Genomic DNA, 25,190 nt, shown 5'->3' with positions numbered 1-25,190 from the left:
TTGAGCATCCAACAATTCTTTATTATCAGCTTGATAAACAACTCAGTGCAGACACAGTTCCTTCATATCTGTAGCTGTTATGAATCAGCCGGGACACTGGCCTTCTCTTGAATGCGATCTTTCTTGAGTGGCCCCTGAATAAGGAGAAGAATGATAGAATTTAAAATGATTTTTGTCCTATTCCAACCTCCAACCTACACAATTAACTTGTCTTCAAAACTATCACCTATCATCCAGATTGTGGAGATGCCGGCGTTGGACTGGGGTGGGCACAGTAAGAAGTCTCACAACACCAGGCTAAAGTCCAACAGGCTTATTTGCAATCACAAGCTATCGGAGCGCTGCTCCTTCATCAGGTGAGTGATATCATCCAGATTGTGGGGTTGAATTTTTGCTTCAGGAATGGGAAACTGGAGTTGGCTTAAGGGCCGGAATTCTCCGGCCGTTCATGCCAGCGGGATTCTCCAGTCCCTCCAGCAGCGCATCCTCGCCCCGTGGGTTTCCCGACCGTGTGGGGTGTCGTCAATGGGAATTAAATAGATTAAGTGAGGAGCGGCACTGTGGTAAATGGTTTTCAACGTAGACAAATGTGAGGTTGTCCACTTTGGTCCTAAAGAGGATGGAACCGAATTCTTTCTAAATGGTGTGAGGCCAGAAAGAGCGAAGGCTCAAAGGGATTTGGGGAGGTGAGATGCACGCACCATTAAACTGTAGAGAACAGGTACAGAAAATAGTTAACAGAGTAGGATAGAATCTCTACAGTGCAGAAGCAGGCCATTCAGCCCATCAAGTCTGCACCGACTCTCCAACAGAGCACCTTCCCCAGGCCCATCCCCCCGCACTATCCCTGTAACCCCATGTATTTACCCCACTAATCCACCTAACCAGCACGTCTTTCGGACTGTGGGATGAAACCGGAGCACCCAGAGAAAACCCATGCAGACACGGAGAGAATGTGCAGACTCTGCACAGACAGTGACCCAAGGCAAGAATTGAACTAACCACTAAGACGTGCTAACCACTGTGCCACAGTGGGATAAGGGATAATGAAATAAGGGATAAAGGGATAATGAAATGCTGGCTTTTATATGTGGAGGACAAGGGCACAAGCTGGGGTAGAAGTCGCGATTCAGCTACACAAAGCCCTAGTTAGTCCACACTGGGAATACGGTGAATATAGTTCCAAACAACAAAGCTATGGAAGGAGATATTGATCTTGGAAGGAGTGCAATGTAGATTGGTCAGAATGATTCCCAGGATTAAATTTGAAGAAATTAGTCCCTAGAATTCAGAAGGTTAAAATGAAATTTGAAAAAGTTTTCCAGATACGAGTGCTAAAAACCTCCGACCCCATCTGCGGCTGGGACTGTCCGGTGCCACTGGAAGTGCATGGAGTTTTGGCTAGAATGCCAAATTTTCCGTTCTCACTTGCAGTGGGCAGTGAGCTCAGAGAATCCTGCCCTAAGATGGGGCAGACAGAGACAATCAACTCTGTTGGTTGGAGAGTCTAGAGCTAGGGAGTGGCACGGTGGCACAGTGGTTCGCACTGCTGCTTCACAGCGCCTGCGACCTGGGTTCGATTCCTGACTTGGGTGACTGTCTGTGTGCACGTTCTCTCCATGTCTGCGTGGGTTTCCTCCAGGTGCTCTGGTTTCCTCCCATAGTCCAAATATGTGCCTGTTAGGTGGATTGGCCATGTTAAATTGCCACTTAGTGTCAGGGGGACTAGCTAGGGTAAATGTATGCGGTTACGGGAATAGGGCCTGGGTGGGATTGTGGTCGGTGTAGACTCGATGGGCCGAATGGCCTCCTTCTGCGCTGTAGCATTCTATGATTCTATATAATTAGAGTCCAGTGGTGGAAATTTCCTGTCCCGCCCGCCACGGGAACCGTAGTGGGTGGGACACAGAGCATGCAAAAGTCCATTGACTTCGGGTGGGATTTTCCGGCCTTGGGGTGAGCGCAGCCGGAAAATCCCACCTGTAGATCTTTCAGGAAACATGTCGACGTGTAAAGAGTGGGATCAGTTTGAATCTCTCACAAATGGCAACTGATGCTCGATTGATTCTGAATACTAGTTTGATACTAATAATTTCTGCTCTTATGTTCCGAAGTCAGTGAGATCAGGCCAACTGAATTCTGATATCAACATGTACACAGCACCAGTTACCAACATGCATTCAAAAAGATATTATGGATAAATGCATTTGAAATTTACAGAATAGATCTTGCATTGCTTTAGTAAAGTTCTGTCTTGACAGTCATTTTGATTCTCAGCACTCCACAGCATCTCTATCCCCATTAAGCTACGCCACCACCCTGTCTCGTGCCCGCCACCTCTGCAGTCACTCGCACCTACTGGGTAGGCTTTGTCAGACGGTGTAAAATGGGCGGCGGCAGGTTGGCAGCTCCTGTACGTCGCTGCTGATCTCAACGAGAAATCGAGAGAGGGGTGTAACAGGAGCTGCCAACTCAATATCAGCTGCTTTACACTATCACAAAGTGTCAAAACCTATCCCATCCAGTCCAAGCTATATTCCCAGGCATTCGCCTTGTCTTTTTTGGTAACCCTACCATGAAAGCTCTCTTCTCCTCGGCTGTCTGGAAGTGTCCGTAGCCAAATTTGGAGGTTGTGTCGATAAATTTGAGCTCAGTTGGTTCCACAGCCAGCCGTTTGGTGTGGACTAGAAGGGACTGTGAAAGAAAAGCAGATAGCAACCCTGAATGTGTGTTTTCAGCAGAATGATTGTGTAACACGGGGCAATCTTAATTATTGTTAACTGGAAATAACATGCAATCAACCAAATTGCAATTTTCAGAGACTTCTCCCAATCCCTCCTGCGCTGGAAACAGATTTCCAGCCACGACAGTGCCAGCTATTTCACCGCTTGGGACGTTGGTTAAGAGATTTTCATAAAGTCACCTCCAATGTTGCCAAGGCAACCTCAAGTTTGGCTCCAGGATATAAATTTGCTCCATTTAAATGCACTGTCTTACCTCATACTTGTAAAAATCCAAATCCTAGGTGGTCAAATGTCACAGGCCCTCATTCCAGGCCAGAGTTGCACCATTTGCCATATTGATTACAGCTCCTTAATATTACGCAGGCACATTGAAACTCCTACATTTGAACATTTGCCATTGTCCTTCCCCCAGCCCCATCACTGCCAGCAGCTTAAATGACAAAAGGATCTTGTCCCAATCCTCACCCTAACTCTAATCCAATCCAGCTTCAAGGCTACCCTTTGCACGTGTCAGCAAAGGAGTTATTTTTATTTATCTAGGGTGTAACGACTTTAATCAGGCAATTGAGGTGGGCCTGTTAGAATATGAACTTCCTGGTTAAGGGCCAAATTGATGGGCCAATCAGGGAGCCTCTTTCTTTGTATCTAACCAGGCGTGTCAGTTCCTCTGGGGCGCCTAGTGTAGATTGCTAATGGAAAGCACTCTGTATGCTGTTGTCAGACTTGTAAATAAAGGCATTTTGATGAAGGGACTTCTGCCTCTGAGGACTTATTACAGTGGGACATGGGTGTTGCTGGCTGGCCAGCATTTATTGCCCATCCTTAGTTGCCCGAGGGCAGTTGAGAGTCAACCACATTGCTGTAGCTCTGGAGTCACATGTAGGCCAGACCAGGTCAGGATGGCAGATTTCCTTCCCAAAAGGACATTAGTGAACAAGATGGGTTTTTCCAACAATCGACAATGGTTTCATGGTCACCAGTGGATTGTTAATTCCAGATTTTTTTTAAATATAACTATTATTCAACGCTTAAGGATGGACAGAAAAAAAATTCTCTCCTGCCGAATATTTCAAATGAGCCAGCAAAGTTAGAAATGACAACCTCCCTGACACGTTGTTACTACCCGGAGGAGGGTGCTGTACCTTTCTGAGCGCAACTGCACGCTTCTTTGTTCCAACGATACAGCCTTTTACCATAACATAGTCATTGTTCACTTCACCATAATGTGGAAAGCCACCCTGAAACACAAAAAGAGATTGACTGGGTTAACATCCTTTTTATACCATAGCACAAGAATTATCAAGTAAGTTTCTCGGCCTTTTGGCTAAGATCAAGTGTAGTATGGATTGGATGCTGCACTTGGTTGAGGTCATTAGGTTACATTTAAGCTTCATATTCATATGAAGCAATTTTTTAAAGCGGCATCTCGGCCTTTTGGCTAAGATGCAAATGAGATCAAGCCTTGGAGGAGGAACCTCCCCCTTCTCCAATCAGCTTGGCTCATGTAGATCAGGCCCAAGACAGGTGTGTGGGCCCTGTCTTGTCAGCTTGGATCGGAAATGTCTCAACTTGTTGAGACTCTGAATTGGACTTGATTTGATTGAATTGGAAAAGTACAAAAAAAACTTAAGCTGGCTAAGATCAAATATCATCGGATCAAGCCCAAGATGGGATGCAATACCTTTTCCTGTTGGCTTGAATATCTCTTGTGGGGACCATAAATTGGACTCAATGTTAATAGGCTTTTGGAGCAAGCAAGGAATGGATGGCACGGTGGCACAGTGGTTAGCACTGCTGCCTCACAGCTCCAGGGACCTGGGTTCGACTCCCGGCTAGGGTGACTGTCTGTGTGGAGTTTGCACGTTCTCCCCATGTCTATGTGGGTTTCCTCCGAGTGCTCCAGTTTTCTCCCACAGTCCAAAGATGTGCAGGTTCGGTGCATTGGCTATGTTAATTTGCCCCTCAGTGTCCCGGGATGCGTAGGTGAGAGGGATTAGTGGGGTAAATGTGTGAGTTTTTCGGGGATAGGGTCTAAGTGGGATTGTTGTCAGTGCAGGCTCAATGGCCTCCTTCTGCACTGTAGTGACTCTATGAATGGATTAAGGGCTTGCCCTGTTAGCTCTACACATTGGCTTTGCAACTTGAAGAATGGTGTAAAATTTTAAAAAACTTTAGCCAAAATATTTGAACATAATTGGATTGTGTAAGTGTAAGTGCAGTTCATCAAATCTAAATTGCAACTGCTCATTGGTTGAATTATACGTGCAGTAAATGAACCTGTCACTCAGCAGAGCATAAGGTAACGCAAATAGGTTCTTACAAACATGATTGGCGCACTAAAGAGTCACTATTACATTTAATTTAGCATTAAAGAGGCTTTCAGTGAGCTGAACATTTAAAAACTAAATGTTTATCTGAAATATTCACTCCCTTTAAACAGAATTTCAGTTACATTTCATTATAACCACTTAAAGATGGATTATTGAGTCAGTAAGAGGCAGATTTCTGTCTTTATTCTCCTCTCCCACATGCGCTTTCTGTTTGTCACTGGGATATAGAATCCCTACAGAGCAGAAGGAGGCCATTTGACCCATTGAGTCTACACTGACCACAATCCCACCCAGGCTCTATCTCCGTAACCCCATGTATTTACCCTGCTAGTCCCCCGACACTAAGGGGCAATTCAGCATGGCCAATCCGCCACACCCGCACGTCTTTTGGACTGTGGGATGAAAGTGAAGCACCCGGAGGAAAGACACGCAGACACGGGGAGAACGTGCAGACTCCACACAGACAGCAATCTGTGGCCGGAATTGAACCCGGGTCCCTGGCGCTGTGAGACAGCAGTGTTAACTACCGTGCCACCCCAAAGCAAGCCAATATTTATTAACCATTCCCATGTCGTGCCAAAGTGCCAATCACAAAGTCTGGAACTCAAGTCACATGAAGGCCAGACCAAGTAAGGATGGCAAGTTACCTCTTCTCTGAAGGAGTTGGGTGAAGTAGGTGGTGAGTTTCCAATCTTAGCAATCTTGTAAAACAAAAAATGTGCTAAACAAAGGAGATAGCCCCCCCTTTGAGGGGAGGTGCTCAGGTATGGTACATAATGAGAGATAGGGGCACGAAATTCAAAAACATCAGACTGGTCCGGTATATGATGTCCGACTGCGTTTGGGGAAGTTGTACTTTACAGCGAGATGTGAAAATATATATTGTTTTGATTCTTTCATGGGATGTGAGTGTTGCTGGCAAGGCTAGCATATGTTACCCAATCTTAATTTCCCTTAAGCCGTCACAAGTACGGTTACATTAACACTGCAATGAAGTTACTGTGAAAATCCCCTCGTCGCCACACTCCGGCGCCTGTTTGGGTATACTGAGGGAGAGATTTGCATGCCCAATGCATTTAACCAGCACATCTTTTGGACTGTGGGAGGAAACCGGAGCACCCGGAGGAAACCCACGCAGACACGGGGAGAACATGCAGACTCCACACAGACAGTGACCCAAGCCGGGAATCGAACCCGGATTCCTGATGCCCTGAGACGACAGTGATAAACAGTGTGCCACTGTGCCAAATGGTGTAGGTACACCCACAGTGCTGTTAGGGAGGGAGTTCCAGGATTTTAACCCAGCGACAGTGAAGGAACGGTGATATAATTTCAACTCAGTAATGTGTATCACTTTGAGGGGGTGGTGTTCCCATGCACCTATTTCCCTTGTCCTAGGCAGTAGAATTCACTGTTGTTGGAGGAGCCTTAGTGAGTTGCTGCAGTGCATCTTGTAGATGCTGCTACTGAGCGTCGGCGGTGGAGGGAGTGGATGTTCAAGGTGACGGATGGGGTGCCAATCAAACAGGTTGTTTTACTTGGATGGTGTCAAACTTCTTGTGTTGTTGGAGCTGTACTTATCCAGGTAAGTGGAGAGTATTCCTTCACAATCCTGACTTGTCCCCTGTAGATGGCGGAGCTTTGGGGAGCCAGGAGGCGAGTTACTCATAACCAGAGTCCCAACCTTTGCTCTTATAACTACCGTATTTATATGGCTGCTCCAGTTCAGTTTCTAGTCAATGGTGATAATGGAAATTTAGCTATGGTAATGCCATTGAAAGACAAGAGGAGATGGTTAGACCTGAGAGTGTGTCTTGTTGGCACTGATGCAAACAACAGAATCTTTAGTTTAGCAGCAATGACATCTCCAGCTGGAGATAAAGGAAACCCAGGCTAATTACTGACAGTTTAATAGACCGTAATAGACTCTTTGTCCATCATTTTAATGCAGACTACTTGTTTTACTGTTGAAGATAGTAAATTTTAAGCCATTAATTTGAGCATGCTTTTACATTAATGACTTCACATACAATCTATATATACTGCTGGTTAATACATGCCTGCACATTAATATAATTGCATTGCTAGGGTCTGGGAACATGGGATGGGATTTTACGGCCACATTCGTCCCGAAACCATAAAAGCCCGAGGTCAACAGACCTTCTTATTGTCGCCCATTCCGATTCCCATGGTGGGCGGGATGGTAAACTTCCAGCCATGGTACCTAATTATCCAACTGGAATCCCCATTTGTAACTTACGTGGAATGTGATATCTATAATTGAGTGGTTACACCAGCAGGGACACACACACACCATAGGGTGATGTAACCACTAATAGCAAGTGATGTGTTCCAGCCCCATGGAACCACTGCGTCAGTGATCAACCATTTACAGAGGCCACCTTGCTGAGAAACAGTGGTTCAAGTAAGAGAGCTCAGAATTACATATAAGGAGGGCAGCGTTTTACTAAACCTGAATAGCTTTGTAGTTACCTGCCATCTTCCAAGGGAGATAGTTCATACTGACTCACCATTGGTGTGATGCTTTTATCAGTCAAGTCGTAATGAGTGGACGCATTATTTTTCACTAATTTGCCATCTTCGATGTGGATACCTCGTCCAATGCGATATATCTGATGTGTACCAGGAAAAACACAGTCAGGCACTTCTTATAATGTCCCTTATAGTCAGGCAGACATTCAGCAGTCTTTTATTCAACCAAGACCCAGCTCCAACCCTTCCATCTGTCCATAATTAGTCCACAAGGGTCCATACGCACCTCTCTCTGTTTGAGAGGGATAAGTGCTTGAGGGGCACCAATTCACATCAAGAATGATTGACCTGCAATTTTTCCTGCCCTTACCTCATGCCGTGCGCCTGTTGAAAGGATTAGCAGGTTGATTACCCAACCGTTTGGCCACATCATGAACACTCCTCCTGTGGCTAACAAATCCTGGAGTGAGACTTGAACCCAGGGTTTCTGGCTCAGAGGCAGGGATGCAACCCACCCAGCCATAACGCCTCTGTTCACTTTACTCTTTGAATGGAATTAAAGAGAGCCCCTGGCATGATAGGTGGCACAGTGGTTAGCAGTGCTGCCTCACAGCAACAGGGACCCGGGTTCGATTCCGGCCTCGGGTCACTGTCTGTGTGGAGTTTTGCACATTCTCCCTGTGTCTGCGTGGGTTTCCTCCGGATGCTCCTGTTTCCTCCTGCACTCCAAAGATGTCCGGGTTAGGTGGATTGACCATGATAAATTGCCCCTTCGTGTCAGGGGGATTAGCAGGGTAAATATGTGAGGTTACGGGGATAGGGCCTGGGGTGGGATTATTGTCGGTGAAGGCTCAATGGGCCAAATGGCCTCCTTCTGCACTGTAGGGATTTATGATTCAAAGTAAGACAGTCTCACCATATTCAGGCCAACTCCCTCCCTTAAGAATGCCACCAACAACTGTCTCACTTGTTAGTTCTGGATTTTGCTGTGTACAAAATTGGCCGCCCTGTTTGTCTACAGATCAGTATTGAAAGTAATTATTATTCTTCTTCACACTCTAACAAATGTATGCAAGCTTCTGAATTCAGATTCACACTTCTTGTGGTGACTATGGATGGGCATTAAAAGAATCTTTGTTTCACATCAATTCAGTTTGTAAGGGAAAATCAGCATGTCCATAATTAATGGATAGCAGGATTTCCCTGGGTCAAAGACGAGGAGGTAAAGAGACAAGTTGAAATCCGTAGCCTGTGGTGACCCACTGTAATTACATGTTATATGCCTGGACACACCCCTGCTGCACCTGACCCGAGACTCCTCCCTTTCCACCTGATCGAGGTATAAAGGTGACAGTTCCTCCCCCCTGCCTCAGTCTGGGCCAGGCTAGCTACAAGGATGTGTTCCAGTTCTTTGCGATTAAAAGCCTGTTATTTTCACTCACTCGCTGGAGTCCTCGTAAATTGATGGTGCATCATAGCCCAACAAAATAAAACGACCAGAGGGTTTGCCCCAAGGTGTCAGTGGCCAGAGATTATAAAGGACCATTTTACCACTGCCTCCTACATCCATTTGACATTGAAGTGGGAGCCACACTACACGACCACTGGATTCTACTTTCTTAAAGTGACAGGCTCCATTTGCATGGTGGAGTTTATGACGGGTCTCCACCCTACACCTTGAATTAAGACTGACCGAGGAACAAGATTATGTTCAAAGGAAGCTTGGGTCAGCAGACAGAAATCCCACCTGATCTACTTCCTGTGATCGAATCCACCCCAAACAGAAATCCAACCCATAAATCTCCATCTTTTATTTTGTCGGGCTACAGGTTTAAAATTGTTTCTTTACCTCCTCCTCTTTGAGTGAGGGAAGTCCTGCAGTCCCCCCACGGATTCTGGTTCAGGCTGCAGTTCAGGCCAATGGAGTCCCGGTAGTCTCACTTTTAGTCAAATACAGAATCCCATGTCTGATGCTGAATGGAACTCTGGGAACATGCAGAATCTACCATATTGGATAGGGGCAGGTTTCCTCTGTTTAGTATGGGTTATAACTCTGTTTAGTATGGGTTATAACTCTGTTTAGAATTTATAATTTGCCACAAAATATCAAAAATGAAGGGAATCTCACCCCACGAGGCCTAAAACTCCTAAATCGAATTACTCTTCATTTGTGCAGATTACAGGAAGCCGTTTTGTTTTTTTGCAATAGGTTGCCCCGACATATGACAAGACTCAATAGCAAACATGACATGGCCCAGTCTAATAAACAAAACATGAATTAATCCAATTGAAGCTAAAATATTGTATGATTTTCGAAGCAACTGTGATTGACTCTCAATGTTTGGATGATAGCACTGATGGAAAGGAATAGTCAACAGTCTTGAGTCAACTAACCCAGGGTCAAATTATTTGATCAGAGGTCAGTCTTTGTGTAGAAACTGTACTTCAGCACAAACCGATCAACGCTCTGCTTTTACACGGTGGATTGCATATCCACGCAAAGCTCTACTTTCAAATTGAGCCTTTCGCTACATGAGGCAACTCAATATAATGGTATCTTTCATAACCTAACGCAACAGAGGAGTTGGAATAAAGCTCTAAGACACACCTTCCCGGTGCATTTGAACTATACCTTCTTATTGACCTCTGTACGGTGGAAATAACCCTTTTGTCCTGCACGGGCTATTGTAAATCCAACTCGAGCTGGATGCCAGGCCCCGATGCAAGCCACCTTTCGCAGCCCTTTGTGGGTCTTCCGTGGCAGCTTTTTTGTATGCCAGCGGGAGGTGACGCCTGCAAATTAACAAGAGAAAATCTGGTTGTTGGCGTTACATTTCATTCACTTGTTACGATTGGAATATTTTACACCAAGGGCGCGATCTTACCGGCCATTCACGCTGCCCGCTGCCGCTGCAAACGAGGACAGAGAATTTGGCGCTCAGCCGAATCCCCGTTCACTGCAGCGGGACTGAAAAATCCCATCGGCATGAACGGCTGGAAGATTCCACCCATATATCTCTTAAATGCATATCTGCTATTAAGTAAATTTGATAACTCGCAATGATCTCCCAGTTGTTGCATGTAATAATTCTGCACCCAATCCACACACTGCTTTAAACGTTTCAACCACATTTTTTCGAAGTGATAGGTGTCACAGGTTGGAAGGTGCTGTCGAAGGATGCTTGGTGATTCACTACCCTCTATTAAGCTACTTTCCATACATAATTATACCACTGGAATGACATGGGAACACCAACTCCTGCAAGTTCCCTCCAAGCCACTCACTGTCCTGACTTGGAAATATATCGCTGTTCCTTCACTGTCACAGAGTTAAATTCCTGGAACTCCTTTACTAATAGCACTGTGCACCACATGGCCTGTGGTTCAAGATAGCTCACCACCACCTTCTCGAGGGCAATTAGGGATGGACAATAAATGCTGACCTAGCCAGGGATGCCCACATCTCATGAATGAACAATAAAAAAAATGCAGGCACTGGAATTTATTGCCTTAAAAGGTTTTAGCCCAACACAACATATCTGAATGAATGATGTCCTCAGGGACTCTTAACCTTACTAATGTGAGGACATCCTTTTAGCGGCTGGACTATTGGAGAATGTAGGTTTCTTTGGATTGTGTCTTTTCAATGAGTGAGGGTAAAGGGTATTGAAGCGTTCTTGCGAGCCCTTTGAGCTTGGCTCCATAGAGAGCAATACTGTGAACAAAACTGTAAGTGGAAAAGCCTTAACCTTCTGTAATGACCTCAATGTGGCCCATGAGCTCCCTGATTGAGGTAATGTTTGCCTGTCCAATCAGTGAGTCTCACCTGTTCACCCAGCAGAAGGGACTCTTCAGGTACAGACAATAAAATGAAACAAAACTTACTCCAACAGATAAATCAAAGAAAAAGGTTTAATAAAGAAACTTCATTACTCCAACACTTGAGATCTCACATTAGGCCATTCTAAGCCCCAACAGGTTTTTATTTATGGTCAGCTGACCATCACATCATTTTGTCATTGGTTACAAAGTTTACTGGGTCAGCTGACCCTTACAACCTGTTACCATTGGTCACATGACAGCAGATCCAATGATCTCATTGGTTACATTCTAAAATCACATATATATATATATATATATAGAGGAGTGTTAGGCTACTGACACTCGTGAGTTTTAGTAAGTTTTTGATATGGAATGGGGACAATTTTTAATTTCTATCTAATGATCCGCTGAAGAATCCTGGAGTATTAACCAGTCTCTGAGTTACCTTTGAATCCCTTTCCTTTGCTGACACCAATGACATCGATCATTTCATTTTGATGGAAGATGGTGCTCACTGCAATATGTTTCTCCAGTTTCTCGTGCGCCCAATCCACTTTCTCAGCGATGGTGCCTCCGTTCAGTTGGATTTCCATGATGTGGGCCTTCTTCTGTCGCAGAGGCAGCAGCTTCATCTAATGAGGAAGTAAAACCATTCAAACGTCAGTGACAATATAACCATGACCAAAGTATTTAATTTGAGGGGAGTTTGTACTTTCCTCATTTTTACCGATGCACCATAGAAAGCATTCTTTCCGGTTGTATCACCTGGTTCCTGCTCTGTCCAAGACTGCAAGGAACTACAAAGGGTTGTGAATGTAGCCCAATCCATCACGCAAACCAGCCCCCCCATCCATTGACTCCGTCTACACTTCCCGCTGCCTCGGCAAAGCAGCCAGCATAATCAAGGACCCCACGCACCCCAGACATACTCTCTTCCATCTTCTTCCATCAGAAAAAATATATAAAAGTCTGAAACTAACTCAAGAACAGTGCCTTCCCTGCTGCCATCAGACTTTTGAATGGACCTATCTCACATTAAGTTGATCTTTCTCTACACCCTAGCTATGACTGTAACACTGCATTCTGCGCTCTCTCTTTTCCTTCTCCCCATTGTACTCTATGAATGGTATGCTTTTTTTGTATAGTGTTCAAGAAACTATACTTTTCACTGTATCCCAATATAGTGGGGTCCTTGATTATGCTGGCTGCTTTTCCAAGGCAGCGGAAAGTGTAGACAGAGTCAATGGATGGGAGGGTGGTTTGTGTGATGGACTGGGCTACATTCAGGACCCTTTGTAGTTTCTTGCGGTCTTGGGCAGAGCAGGAGCCATACCAAGCTGTGATACATCCGGAAAGGGTGCTTTCTATGGTGCATTTGTAAACATTGGTGACAGTCGTAGCAGACATGCCAAATTTCCTTCGCCCTCCTGAGAAAGTAGAGGCGTTGGTGGCTCTGAAAATATTCCTTATTATTGAAGATGGTGGAAATGAAGCCATAAATCCAGCCATTTTCTGGATTCAAATTTTACCACACATTTTCAAAAGATGACAAAAGAGGTAAGTAACGTTAAGATTCCATTTCTTGGGAGGACAAAAGCAGGAATGCCAAGCTGGTGTGAGATCAGCCATCCCACCCAGTCTATAACAAGAAAAGATCGCTCCCTCCTCACCCCGCCCTTGTCTTCCATCGGTGCACATTCAATCTGGTGGTGATTGGCTCTGTGTCAGAAAATAGAGTTGCCTCAGCAGTTTCATAATTAAGACGCTTGCTTCACAACCTTGTGACTATAAATAGAAACAGAAAGTGCTGGAAATCCTCAGCGGGTCAGCCAGCATCTGTAGCGGGAAAGCAGGGGTAATGGCTGGAATTTTACCAGCCCCGCACACTGCACTGCCATTGGGCAGTGACAGAAATATTGACAGATTGGCCGCTCTCCAAGAGGTCAATTAAGCTGCTTGAGTGGCCAATTTAAAGGCCATAATCTCACCTCCATGGGCACTTTGCCCACATCAAGAGGGTTGACTGCCATGTGAGGAGACTGCAAGGTGCAAGGCTGGCAGTGCCCCAATGGGTTCCAGTGCGGCGGCGGGGGGGGGGGTTTTGTGGTAGGCCCTCTAGTTATTGGGTGCTCCAGGGCCCATGAAGAGGCCCCTGGCAGCAAGGGCCACCCTCAGGGAAACAGCACAAAGACCACACTCCCCACCCCCATTGCCAAGGGCCTACCAGCGGCGCTGTTAAGGTTGCTGATGTGATGATCAGCCCAGCCATCTGATTGGATCAGCAGCTCCGAGGCGGCCCCTGGCAACGGCCACTTAATTGTCAATACCTCCTCGGTCTCACCATTGGCTGAAGCAGGGTGGCATCCTACTTTTGGCACTGGGACCTGTGCCACCTCCATGAAATTTCCAGCTGATCTCTCTGATCGCTGGCCACTCGTCAGAACGGGGGAACATTCAGGAGTTAAGGATTTTTCAGGAAGTAAAGAGATGGGGAGAGTGGGATGGGGTTGGTCTGTGACAGGGAGGAAGGCAGAAAACATTAAATGGCATGAGGAATGGCAGTCATTTCAAAATTGTGATGCAGTTTGAATCTGTTTAATCAGATTAGATATATCAGATAACACCTCACCGACCACTCACCCTTCGGAATCCAAACTCCTGGCAGAAAAACCATTGACTTTTCTTCACTGTAAGTGTGTGTATTATGACTGGCCTGTCATCTCTCGAGCCTAATGTTGTTTTTGGCAGCCTCTCGGCTGCAGGCCATTTTAAGTTGCATCTCGGCCGCACCATGGACAAGATTTTCAAAATGTCAGGTGTCAGGTTCCTGACTGAGGGGGCAGCATGGTGGCACAGTGGTTAGCACTGCTGCCTCACAGCGCCAGGGACCCGGGTTCAACTCCCGGCTTGGGTCACTGTCTGTGCGCAGTCTGCACATTCTCCCTGTGTCTGTGGGTGTTTCCTCCGGGTGCTCCGGTTTCCTCCCACAGTCCGAACTCAGTGAGGCGCATTGATCGCTAAATTCTTCATCTGTGTACCCGAACAGGCACTGGAGTGTGGCGACTAAGGGATTTTCACAGTAACTTCGCTGCAGTGTTAATGTAAGCCGACTTGTGACACTAATAAACTTAAAAACTCAAAGGGGAGAGCAGCCTATGGTCATCAGGCGACTTTACCTTAACCCCCTTCATCAAAAGCCTCCTCAAAATCTTCTTCTTTGATAACACCTTTGTTCGCCATTCTTTGCATAAGACCACAAGAAACAGGGGCAGGAATGGGCCACTCGGCCCTTCCACTTTGCTTCCACACTCAGTGAGATAACGGCCTCAACTACACCTTCTGCACTATCCCTCAACTCCCTCAATATTCAAAAATCGATCAGTGTCTCTCTTGAATTTAGTCAATGACTGAGCTTCCACAGGTCACTGCAGTAGAGAACGCAAAATGTTCACAACTCTCTGACAGAAGAAATTTCTACTCATCTTAAAAGGCCAATTCTTTATTCTGAGAGTGTGACCCCCACCCCGAAGGAAACAAACAGTTAGGACCATTATTCTTAATTCCCCCTTTTTTTACTGCCTTTACCTTCTGGGCCCCTGATTCTCAATTCCCCAGATACCTTTCTCTAGTGTTTGATTACTTTCACTCAATTACTTTCACCCATGTGAACTCTTTCGGGAAATTCAATTGTCTCAGAGGCACTGTATAAATGCAACTCATTACTGTTGTTGTATGTTGTCAGGCTCATAGGAAAGTAAAATATGGTACAACTACTCTATAAGGAATATATAACTAAGTAAGTTACACAATAAAATCTAGCCCTTGTCCTATCGATAGAACATCTTCAATGAAAACTGTCAACAATGTTCATAACATGAGAGGTAATGCACCATACTAAATGTGGGCTGTATAATAATGCCATAGATGCTTACATCAGATGTACATTATGCCAAATCTGATCCCACAGACTCTGAAGTGCACAGCGTGACCTCAGCATGACCTGATTTTTATCCTGTCTGGCCTCTCTCCTAAACATTAAAGCACAAATCCAGCAGAGCTTGGCACAGTGACGCATGTTTTAACAATATATGCGAGCAAGCAGATTTAGAACTGATCAAACTTTTATCTGTTAAACACTTGACAAAACCATATGTGCCGTGGAAAGGTTGCAGCACAGAAGGAGCCAACTCGGTCCATCTTGTCCATGCCAGCCCAAGGACACACAAATGTCTTTCCTAATCCCAACCCTAGCATGACATCAAACAATCCTAAGAGCAAAGGGTCATCCGGACTCAAAACATCAGCTCTTTTCTCTCCTTATAGATGCTGCCAGACCTGCTGAGATTTTCCAGCATTTTCTCTTTGGTTTCAGATTCCAGCATCCGCAGTAATTTGCTTTCATGCTTTAATCCTAAGAGCAAATCAGTGCTGTTGCTAAGCTGTACAAGAGTTGAATCATAGAATTCAACAGTGCAAAAGGAGGCCATTCGGCCTCCATCAAGTCTGCACCGACCACAATCCCACCCAGGCCCTATCCCCATAACCCCATGCATTTACCCTAGTTAGTCCCCCTGACACTAGGGGCAATTTAGCATGGCCAATCCACCTAACCCGGACATCTTTGGACTGTGGGAGGAAACCGGAGCACCCGGAGGAAACCCACGCAGACACGGGGAGAATGTACAAACTCTGCACAGACAAGCCGGGAATCGAACCCAGGTCCCTGGTGCTGTGAGGTAGCAGTGCTAACCACTGTGCCACCGTGCCGCCCAAAGTTTGAAGTTTATGCTGTTCATAGATAATACTTGTGAGCACAAATTCAGAATGAAATGCCAATGAACAGTAACCGAATACGAATTGTAATCTGATTGCGTTCACTTAACATTTAGCAGCTGTACATAAAATGTAAAGGATAGGTTCCATTTCAAACATACAGGCCGGAATCTTGCTGGCGTTCTTGCCGACGCACACTCCCACCATGGGTTTCCCGGAAGTGAGGGGTGTATTCAACGGGAAACCTCGTTGACAACAGCAGGACCATAAGATCCCACCACCAGTGAAGGGCACACCACCTCCCACCACCTCCAATCACGCCGCGGAGAGGAGGAACATCCTGCCCACTGTCTGCAAGGGATTAACATTTTAACCAATTTCTCAGCTACCATTTTTGCTAATCATAATGGTGCTGATAATGATGTCAACCAAGCCTTAATGTTAGCACCCTCATCACCCCACAATCCCTCAGACTCTCCATGCCTGGAGAGTCTAAAACTAAAGGTCATTGGTTTAAGGTGAGAGGGGAGAAATACAAAAAGGCCCAGAGGGGCAATTTTTTCACACAGAGGGTGGTGAGTTGCCAGAGGTAGTAGTAGAGGCGGGTACAATTTTGTCTTTTAAAAAGCATTTAGACAGTCACATGGATAAGATGGGTATAGAGGGAAATGGGCCAAATGCGGGCAACTGGGACTCGCTTCGTGATTAAAAACTGAGCAACATGAACAAGTTGGGCCGAAGGGCCTGTTTCCATGCTGCAAACCTCTAAGTGCTATGTAGGCAGCCTATTGTGCAGCACTGCATGAGAATCATACCTACTCTGCTCCCTGTTGTGGAATGTGCATTATAAATATGAGTGGCTAGACATGGGAAAGATAAATATGGAAAATGAAGAAAGAGAACAGTTCCCACCTGAGTGTGGACGATGACTCTGATGACTTTGCAATACTTCTTCATGGCTTCAAAATCTTTGTCGAGCTGTTTTTTCCCCGCTTCGTCCTGCCATTTCTTGCTGTATTTAGTAAAGGCTTTCTTCTTGCTCTTACACCTAGTGGTACGTGAAGGTACGAGACATGTGCTGTGGCATATACTACACTGAACATATACCAATCATCCAGTTCAAAGCCGGAAGACCAAAACGGTCCCACCCATATCTATACCACATGCCTGGATTTTCCGATTGGATGTTTTCAGTTTATGGGCAGAGGTTACGTGGAATAATGAACACAGTTTCTGAGACGCCCATTTTTTAATCTGGCCCAATATCTGACAGCGATGAGTCCATCATTTTATAGCCCCATCTTGTCTACTGTGAGACTGTTTGCCCGTGTAAAAACAATGCCCATGGTCACTAGGTGTCCTGGAAAATGCAACAAATAATTTAACTATGAGTCAGAATCGGGATTTAATTGATTTATGAGGGACAACTGCTAACCTGTAGTAAACGTATTATCCACCAGGTTTTGGAACATTGGCGATTCTGATTCACGCTGGGTAGAGTTTCATAGATGCCAGCTGCTCTCTAGTATCCTGCTTAAGTGCCCATTCTTCATGTAGGAGCCTGGCCAATTCAATCAAGTCCAATACTAAATCTAAGGGGAGGCTGTGGCGCAGTGGTGTTGTCATTGGACCAGTAATCCAGACACCCACGGTAATACTCTGAGAATCTGGGTTCAAATCCTACCACAGCAAAAGTCAAGATGATGACCATGAAACCATAAAAACTCATCTGGTTCCCTTCAGGGAAGGACCCGGTCTGGCCTACACATGACTTCAGACCCACAACAATGTGGTTGACTCTTAAATGTCCCCTGAAAATGTCCCAGCAAGCCATTCATTTCAAGGGTCATTAGGGATGATCAATAAACGCTGGCCCAGCCAGTGATGCCCACATCCCCTAGACAAATGAAAAATTTACTGTCACACTTTGTGCTCAGGGTTAACACGATCCAACGGGTTGTCCATGGGATCTTCCTGTGAAGGATCCACAGTGAATTCATCAACCCACAGTGAACGGCTTGCTGCATTTCCCTGCCCCACCCCCATCATGGATGGCACGGTGGCACAATGGTTAACACTGCTGCCTCACAGCGCCAGGGACCCAGGTTTGATTCCTGGTTTGTGTCACTGTCTGTGTGGAATTTGCACATTCTCCCCGTGTCTGCGTGGGTTTCCACCGGGTGCTCCGGTTTTCTCCCACACTCCCAAGATGTACAGGTTAGGTTGATTGACCATGGTAAATTGACCTTAGTGTCAAGGGGATTAGCAGGATAAATATGTGGGGTTACGGGAACAGGGCCTGGGTGGGTTGTGTTTGGTGCAGATTCGATGGGCCGAATGGCCTCCTTCTGTATTGTAGAGATTCTATGATTCTATGTTGGAGCTGTAAGATTCTGAAACCTGCAGGATTGTCTTACGAAGTTATAGAATCATACGATCCCTACTGTGCAGAAGGAAGCCATTCAGCCCATCGAGCCTGCACAGACAACAATCCCATCCAGGCCCTATCCCCATAACTCCACGTATTTACCCCACTAATTCCCCTGACACTAAGGGGCAAGTTGCCTTGGCTAATCCATCTAACCCACACATCTTTGGAGTGTGGGAGGAAACCGGAGCACTCAGAGGAAACCCACCCAGACACGGGGAGAACGTGCAAACTTCACACAGACAGTCACCCGAGGCCGGAATTGAACACAGTTCCCTGGTGCTGTGAGGCAGCAGTGTTAACCACCGTGCCCATAAAATTGTATCAAACCATAAGACCATAAGACACAGGAGCAGAATTAGGCCATTCAGCCCATCAAGTCTGCTCCGCCATTCAATCATGGCTGATATGATTCTCATCCCCATTCTCCTGCCTTCTCCCCGTAACCCTTGATCTCCTTATTGATCAAGAACTTATCTATCTCTGTCTTAAAGACACTCAATGACCTGGCCTCCGCAGCCCTCTATGGCAGTGAATTCCACAGGGTAATCCAAGCCGGGCAATGAAGGATAGTCTTGCATACAATGCCCATATAGTGGAAATGAGTTTAAAAATATCCACAAATGTGCATTCTCTAACAGAAGTCTGTGTGTTCCCCATCCTATTGAATGTGTGTCCCTGATGCTGTGAGGCAGTAGTGCTAACCACTGGGCCACCAGGCCGCCCACAAGTCAGTGAGGAACTTCTCTTTTCCTAAATATCATAGAATCCCTACAGTGCAGAAGGAGGCCATTCGGCCCATTGAGACTGTACCAAGCACAAACCCACCCAGGCCCTATTCCTGTAACCCTTCACATTTACCCTGCTAATCCCCTTGACACCAAGAGTCAAGTTAGCATGGCCAATTAACCTAACCTTCATACCTTTGGACTGTGGGAGGAAACCGGAGGAAACCCACACAGATATGGGGAGAATGTGCAAACTCCACACAGACAGTGACCGAGGCCGGAATTGAATTTGGGTCCCTGGCGTTGTGAGGCAGCAGTGCTAACCAGTGTGCCACCATGCCACCAAATGATTTTGGTTTCCTCTCTCTGGCTTTGCTTCTTGCCCCTGCAACAGTCCAGTCTTTCATTGTACCATACATGGGCTTGTTTTTTTTTAATATTCAATTTTGGATTCTGTACATCCCACATGCAATAAAGTCATGTCTCAATCAGCTGTGAGCAGCTGATGGGCCTACTCCTGTTGCTATGCAAATGTGCAACCCAGTGAGGGTGTAGGCCTTCTTACTTCAGGTAGTCAGAACGAGAAAAAAAAAGTTTGCCTGAGTAGGTATTAACCTCTGTCTAGAAAGAAAAAATAGATAAGATTATGAGGGGAGTTCGGATTAAATCACATTGATATAGTTAAAGAATTGAAAGGCAAAGATATAGAGAACAAAAATATTACTTAGAATCATACAGTGCAGAAGGCACCCATTCGGCCCATCGAGCCTGCACCGACCACAATCCCACCCAGGCCCTACCCCATAACCCCATGTATTTACCCTAGCTAGTCCACTTGACACTAAGGGAGAATTTAGCATGGCCAACCCACCTAACCCGCACATCTTTGGACTGTGGGAGGAAACCGGAGCACCTGGAGGAAACCCACGCAGACCCGGGGAGAATGTGCAAACTCCACACAGACAGTGACCCAAGCCAGGAATCGAACCCTGGCGCTATGAGGCAGCAGTGCTAACTACTGGGCCACCGCGTGGGGCACAGGGATAAATTTCAATTATTGAAGATTAATTTAAAATTAGATACTAGAAAAATGTGAATTTGACTCCTTCACATTGAAGTTACCCACCCCTCCAGACCTCAAGTACAGTGTAACTCTGGTCAAGAAATGTTCAATAGAAAACCTTGGAAGCTCTGGTAGTCCAAGGGAGAGAAGGGCCTTAAGACTCCTTATTCAAAGGTTGGCAAACCTCTAGAATAATCTGAAGTAAGATGGCAAGTGTGAAACACATTCGGGGGATTCAAAATGCAATTGGATACTGGGTTGGGAGAGCAGCCACTTTTGATGGGCCGAATGTTCTCTTCTGATCCTTCACTCGTTGAAGGTTTTCCATGGAGCATTTGTCCAAACATAAACATCTTTGACTGAAGACACAAGATCTTCATTCTTGTTATGATGTCGTGTATTTCAAGGAGGGTCGCTGAGCTGCTGCTCGATCAGCCCCTTGTTGCTTAGGTGCCACGGTGTGCTCCTGCCTCCCGATCTCCCCATGCGCTCTGTTTTCCAGGTTAAAGTTCCGCATCACCACGTGTCAAATGCGCCCCCCATTGTTACATCCTTCCTGAGCCTCTGGGCAATGTTCCGAAGAACTGCTCGTTTTCCAGGATTACAGAATACTGAAAGGCCTGGATAGAGTGGACATGGGGAAGATGTTTCCATTAGTTGGAGAGACTAGGATCTGAAGGCACAGCCTCAGAGTAAAAGGCCGACCATTTAGAACAGAGACGAGGAAGAATTTCTTCAGCCAGAAGTGGTGAATCTGGAATTTGCTGCCACAGAAGGCTGTGGAGGCCATTAAATGTATTTAAAATGGAGATAGATAGTTTCTTGATTGGTGAGGGGATCAAAACGACAGGAAAAAGGCAGGAGAATGGGGTTGAGAAACTTAACAGCCATGATTGAATGGGGGAGTAGATTTGATGGGCCGAATGGCCTAATTTGGCTCCTATATCTTATGGTCTAATGGTCCAAATAGGCCTCATCTCCAGGGAGATGCAGGACACCAAATCAACCTGAGGCCGGAAGATTTGCAGCGTGTCTCCTTTTCACCAGTCATCCACACACATTTCTCTGTACATGTTAATCAAGAGAGGGGACACTAAAATAAAGAGAATCTTTAAAATTACCAGTTCTTGTAGAAACGTCGCCTGCATTCGTCACTTATGTGTTCGGCAAAGATTGTCTTAAATGTCCGCAGTCCCTTGGGAGTCTCCACATACCCGACAATCCCAACAACTACCAGTGGTGGAGTATCGATTATAGTCACTGCCTCCACTGCTTCTCGCTTTGCGATCTCTGTAATGTAATTATGTTGGGGTTAAAACCCACTCCACACCTCAAAACACAGCTCAGAGCAGATAGAAAGGGAGCTGCTCCACAAAATCATTTCTCAAATCAATTTTGGCTTATGTCCAAATGCTTATCATAGAATCATAGAATCTCTACAGTGCAGAAGAAGGCCATTGAGCCTGCACCAACCACAATCCCATCCAGTCCCTATCCCCTTAACCCCACATATTTACCCAACTAATCCCCCTGACACTAAAAGGCAATTTAGCATGGCCAATCAACCTAACCTGCACATCTTTGGACACTAAGGGACAATTTAGCATGGCCAATCCACCTAACCCGCACATCTTTGGAGTGTGGGAGGAAACTGGATCACCCGATGGAAACCCACGCAGACACAGGGAGAATGTGCAAACTCCACACAGACAGTCACAGACTCCGCAATTGAACCCGGGTCCCTGGCGCTGTGAGGCAGCAGTGCTAACCACTGATACAATGAGGAAAGTACATAGGAGGAAAGGCTATTCCATATGTCATAGAAGGCTTTATGTGGGACACTGCAGTACAAGAATACCTGCTGTGTTTGATTATGGTGACCCTGGAAGTCCACAAACGTCTCAGTGGATTTGGAGTGGGTAGAAACTGTGGAGAGTGTGAAGGTATCATTGGGAGTTCCTCAGGGGGTAAGTGGTTTTTACAGCCTGACATCAGTCATGAAGATGTGTTGGGTGCTGGGCACAGCCCACAGAAATGCTCAGCCAGTGCCTGTACAACATGCAGATGTCCCATACCTTCCACAGTTGAAGGTAATCCCACGTATGTTTCAGACCAGGTCCCTGTGAAATCAGCCTTCTTAAAATCAGCATTTTAAATCAGCACTTTAGTCTCCAGTGGGACCCCTCACCTCAAGCAGCCGGTCACATTTTCCAGAACCCCTCCCTTACCCACCCCGCTCACCTAACTGATGCCCCTCTTACACCCCAATAATGCTGCAAGCATCCCCTAATGATATACAAATTCCTGACCCCTGGAAATTCCCGGGACTGTGCTCCAGGATTTATTAAAAGTCCTGCCCTGCCAATGTTACAGCAGCGGAGCGGAATCACAGGCCCCGCAAAGCAACTCATTGTAAATGATGCAAAGGGACGTTGGAAATTTTGTTAATAACAGTTATTCATGGCAAAATATAATAGAACAGATGGTGCAACCCAAGCCACACTAATAAAGATCAGGATGAACACTGGAGGGAAGTCAGGCAGCTGCTTGGTATTAATAACTGACGTTAAAACGGAGAAAGTACTTTAACAGCAGCAATGTGTATTTATATAGTGTCTTTAACTTAACAAAATGTCCAAAGATGCTTCACAGGAGCTTAATAAAACAAAATCTGACATCAGGCTACATAAAGCAATATTATGGCAGATTTCCAAATGCCTCAGAGTAAGTTTAAGGAGTATGTTAAAGGAGAAAAGTGAGGAAGAGAGGTGAATTCGAAAGCTTAGAACCCCAAAATAATGTCACAGGATCTTTTGTGCCCACCCGAGATGGCAAAGCGGACCTCGCTTAAAATCTCACCTGAAAAACAGCAATTCCGGCAGTGCAGCACTCCCTCAGTACTGTCAGGGGGAGCGAAAATCAACAACTCCGGCAGTGTGGCACTCCCTCAGTACTGTCAGGGGGAGCGAAAATCAGCAACTCTGGCAGTGCAGCACTCCCTCAGTACTGTCAGAGGGAGCGAAAATCAGCAACTCCGGCAGTGTAGCACTCCCTCTGTACTGTCGGGGGGAGCTAAAATCAACAACTCTGGCAGTGCAGCACTCCCTCAGTACTGTCAGGGGGAGCGAAAATCAGCAACTCTGGCAGTGCAGCACTCCCTCAGTACTGCCGGGGATACTGTCAGCCTAGATTCTATGCTCACCCCTCTGGACTGGGACTTCAGCACGATACATTCAGCTTTAGCTCAGTCGGTGGCACTATCTCAACTCTGAGTCAGAACTCTGCAGATTGATAATCATAGAATCCCTACAGTACAGAAGGAGGCCATTTGGCCCATCGAGTCTGTATGACCACAATCCCACCCAGGCCCTATTCCCGTAACCCCACCCATTTACCCTGCTAATCCCCCTGGGGTCAATTTAGCATGGACAGTCCACCTAATCCACACATCTTTGGGAAGAAACTGGAGCACCCCGAGGAAACCCACACAGACACGAGGAGAACGTGCAAACTCCACACAGACAGTGACCCAAGGCCAGGAATTGAACCTGGGTCCCACATAATTCCCACTCCAGTGCTTTACGCGGCCTGGGTCTCCAGTGCTTTACTGATCGAGCACGGCACCGTCGGAGCTGCTGACTTTCAAACGGCGGGGACAGTAATATAATCCAAATCCTTACTCTGACTGGGTCGGTGTATTTCCCGCAGGATATGAGTCATGCCGGCTTTGTAGCCCAGGAAAGCGGTCAGATGCACAGGCTTGCTGGGATCATCCTTTGGCCAGCTTTTCACTTTGCCTCTGTGTCTGGAACTTCGCTTACGAGGAAGAAAACCCAGGTGCCCGTGCCGGGGAGCTGAGAACTTGCGATGTGACTGCAAACAGAAACACACTACTTAAATTTTTAAAAGAAAAAAACATGTCCACCCACACATGTAACCTGCGATTGAAAATCCACCCGTTTAAAATGAGCTGGATAAACTTGTCACTAACAATTCCTATTACTGCAGAAGAGTAATAAAATGTAAAATATACATTCAGACCCAGTTTTACTGATAATCAAAGAAAGAAATGTAGTATTTCATTCTAAAACTCATGGAGATAGCGTACGTACCATGGTGTGTACTGTGCACTAGCAAGCAGCTGAAAGAGGCAGTTTCCAAGTGCTGAAATAAGCTCATCCTGAAGATGTTACTTAATATAAAGTCACCAATTTAGCTCCTGGCTCCATTAGCCCACAGATTAATTTTAGGAACCGGGTGGTTGCCCAAGTTTGAAATCACAACAGTTGCAGACACCAAAGAGCAAGGTGTCACTGAAGCTGTCTACTCCATTACAAATGTTCACTGGCCACTTTTCAAAACTCTTCTTTTTCCCCTCATGAGATTCATCACCACCTGAAAATAATAAAGTGAATAATAACAGTCAAATGACATGAGTGCTGTCGCTCGAAATATCACTTGGATTTCGTCCTGTCAAATCATACACGGACACACCCGTACGGTTTTAATGAAAAAATGTACCTTTTTTATTTTTGGCAGACTTCAAGAGCAACTATTTGCATTTAAAGTTTATTTATTAGTGTCACAAGCAGGCTTACATTAACACTGCAATGTAGTTACTGTGAAAATCCGCTAGTTGCCACACTCTGGTGCCTGTTCGGGTACACTGAGGGAGAATTTAGCATGGCCAATGCACCTAACCAGCACCTAATAGCACCTTCAAGATAGTTCGAAGTCCCAAAGCACTTTACATGACCATTCTCAAACACATTTTGACACCGAGTCGCGTAAAGTAATATTCAGAGGCGG

At 45.9% G+C, this 25,190-nt stretch overlaps 1 protein-coding gene across 1 annotated transcript; it reads right to left on the bottom strand.

The window, feature by feature from the left end:
• Nucleotides 1–24,706, bottom strand: LOC144510559 (large ribosomal subunit protein uL3-like). The gene is made up of 10 exons (XM_078240087.1): nucleotides 24,494–24,706; nucleotides 24,062–24,254; nucleotides 21,503–21,671; nucleotides 17,075–17,210; nucleotides 11,835–12,021; nucleotides 10,200–10,360; nucleotides 7,606–7,707; nucleotides 3,887–3,982; nucleotides 2,575–2,694; nucleotides 1–134 (listed from the first exon to the last, which is right to left on the bottom strand). The coding sequence occupies exons 1-10, from the start codon at nucleotides 24,494–24,496 to the stop codon at nucleotides 78–80; spliced, it is 1,224 nt and encodes a 407-aa protein (XP_078096213.1). The 5' UTR covers nucleotides 24,497–24,706; the 3' UTR covers nucleotides 1–77.
• Between the last annotated feature and the right edge of the window lie 484 nt (nucleotides 24,707–25,190).

Source organism: Mustelus asterias, chromosome 23 (genome assembly GCF_964213995.1).
Source record: "Mustelus asterias chromosome 23, sMusAst1.hap1.1, whole genome shotgun sequence".
NCBI classification, from domain to species: Eukaryota; Metazoa; Chordata; class Chondrichthyes; order Carcharhiniformes; family Triakidae; genus Mustelus; species Mustelus asterias.
The sequence above is the reverse complement of the archived record's forward strand: the minus strand, read 5'-3'. Positions and strand labels throughout refer to the sequence as shown.

What these genes read in the sequence shown, in the direction of transcription:
- LOC144510559 (XM_078240087.1), bottom strand. An exon ending in GTACAGAGGTCAATAAGAAG is followed by an intron (nt 7,708 to 10,199) that starts GTATAGTTCAAA and finishes GGTACACATCAG; the next exon opens with ATATATCGCATTGGACGAGG. An exon ending in ATAAAAGCATCACACCAATG is followed by an intron (nt 3,983 to 7,605) that starts GTGAGTCAGTAT and finishes TTTGTGTTTCAG; the next exon opens with GGTGGCTTTCCACATTATGG.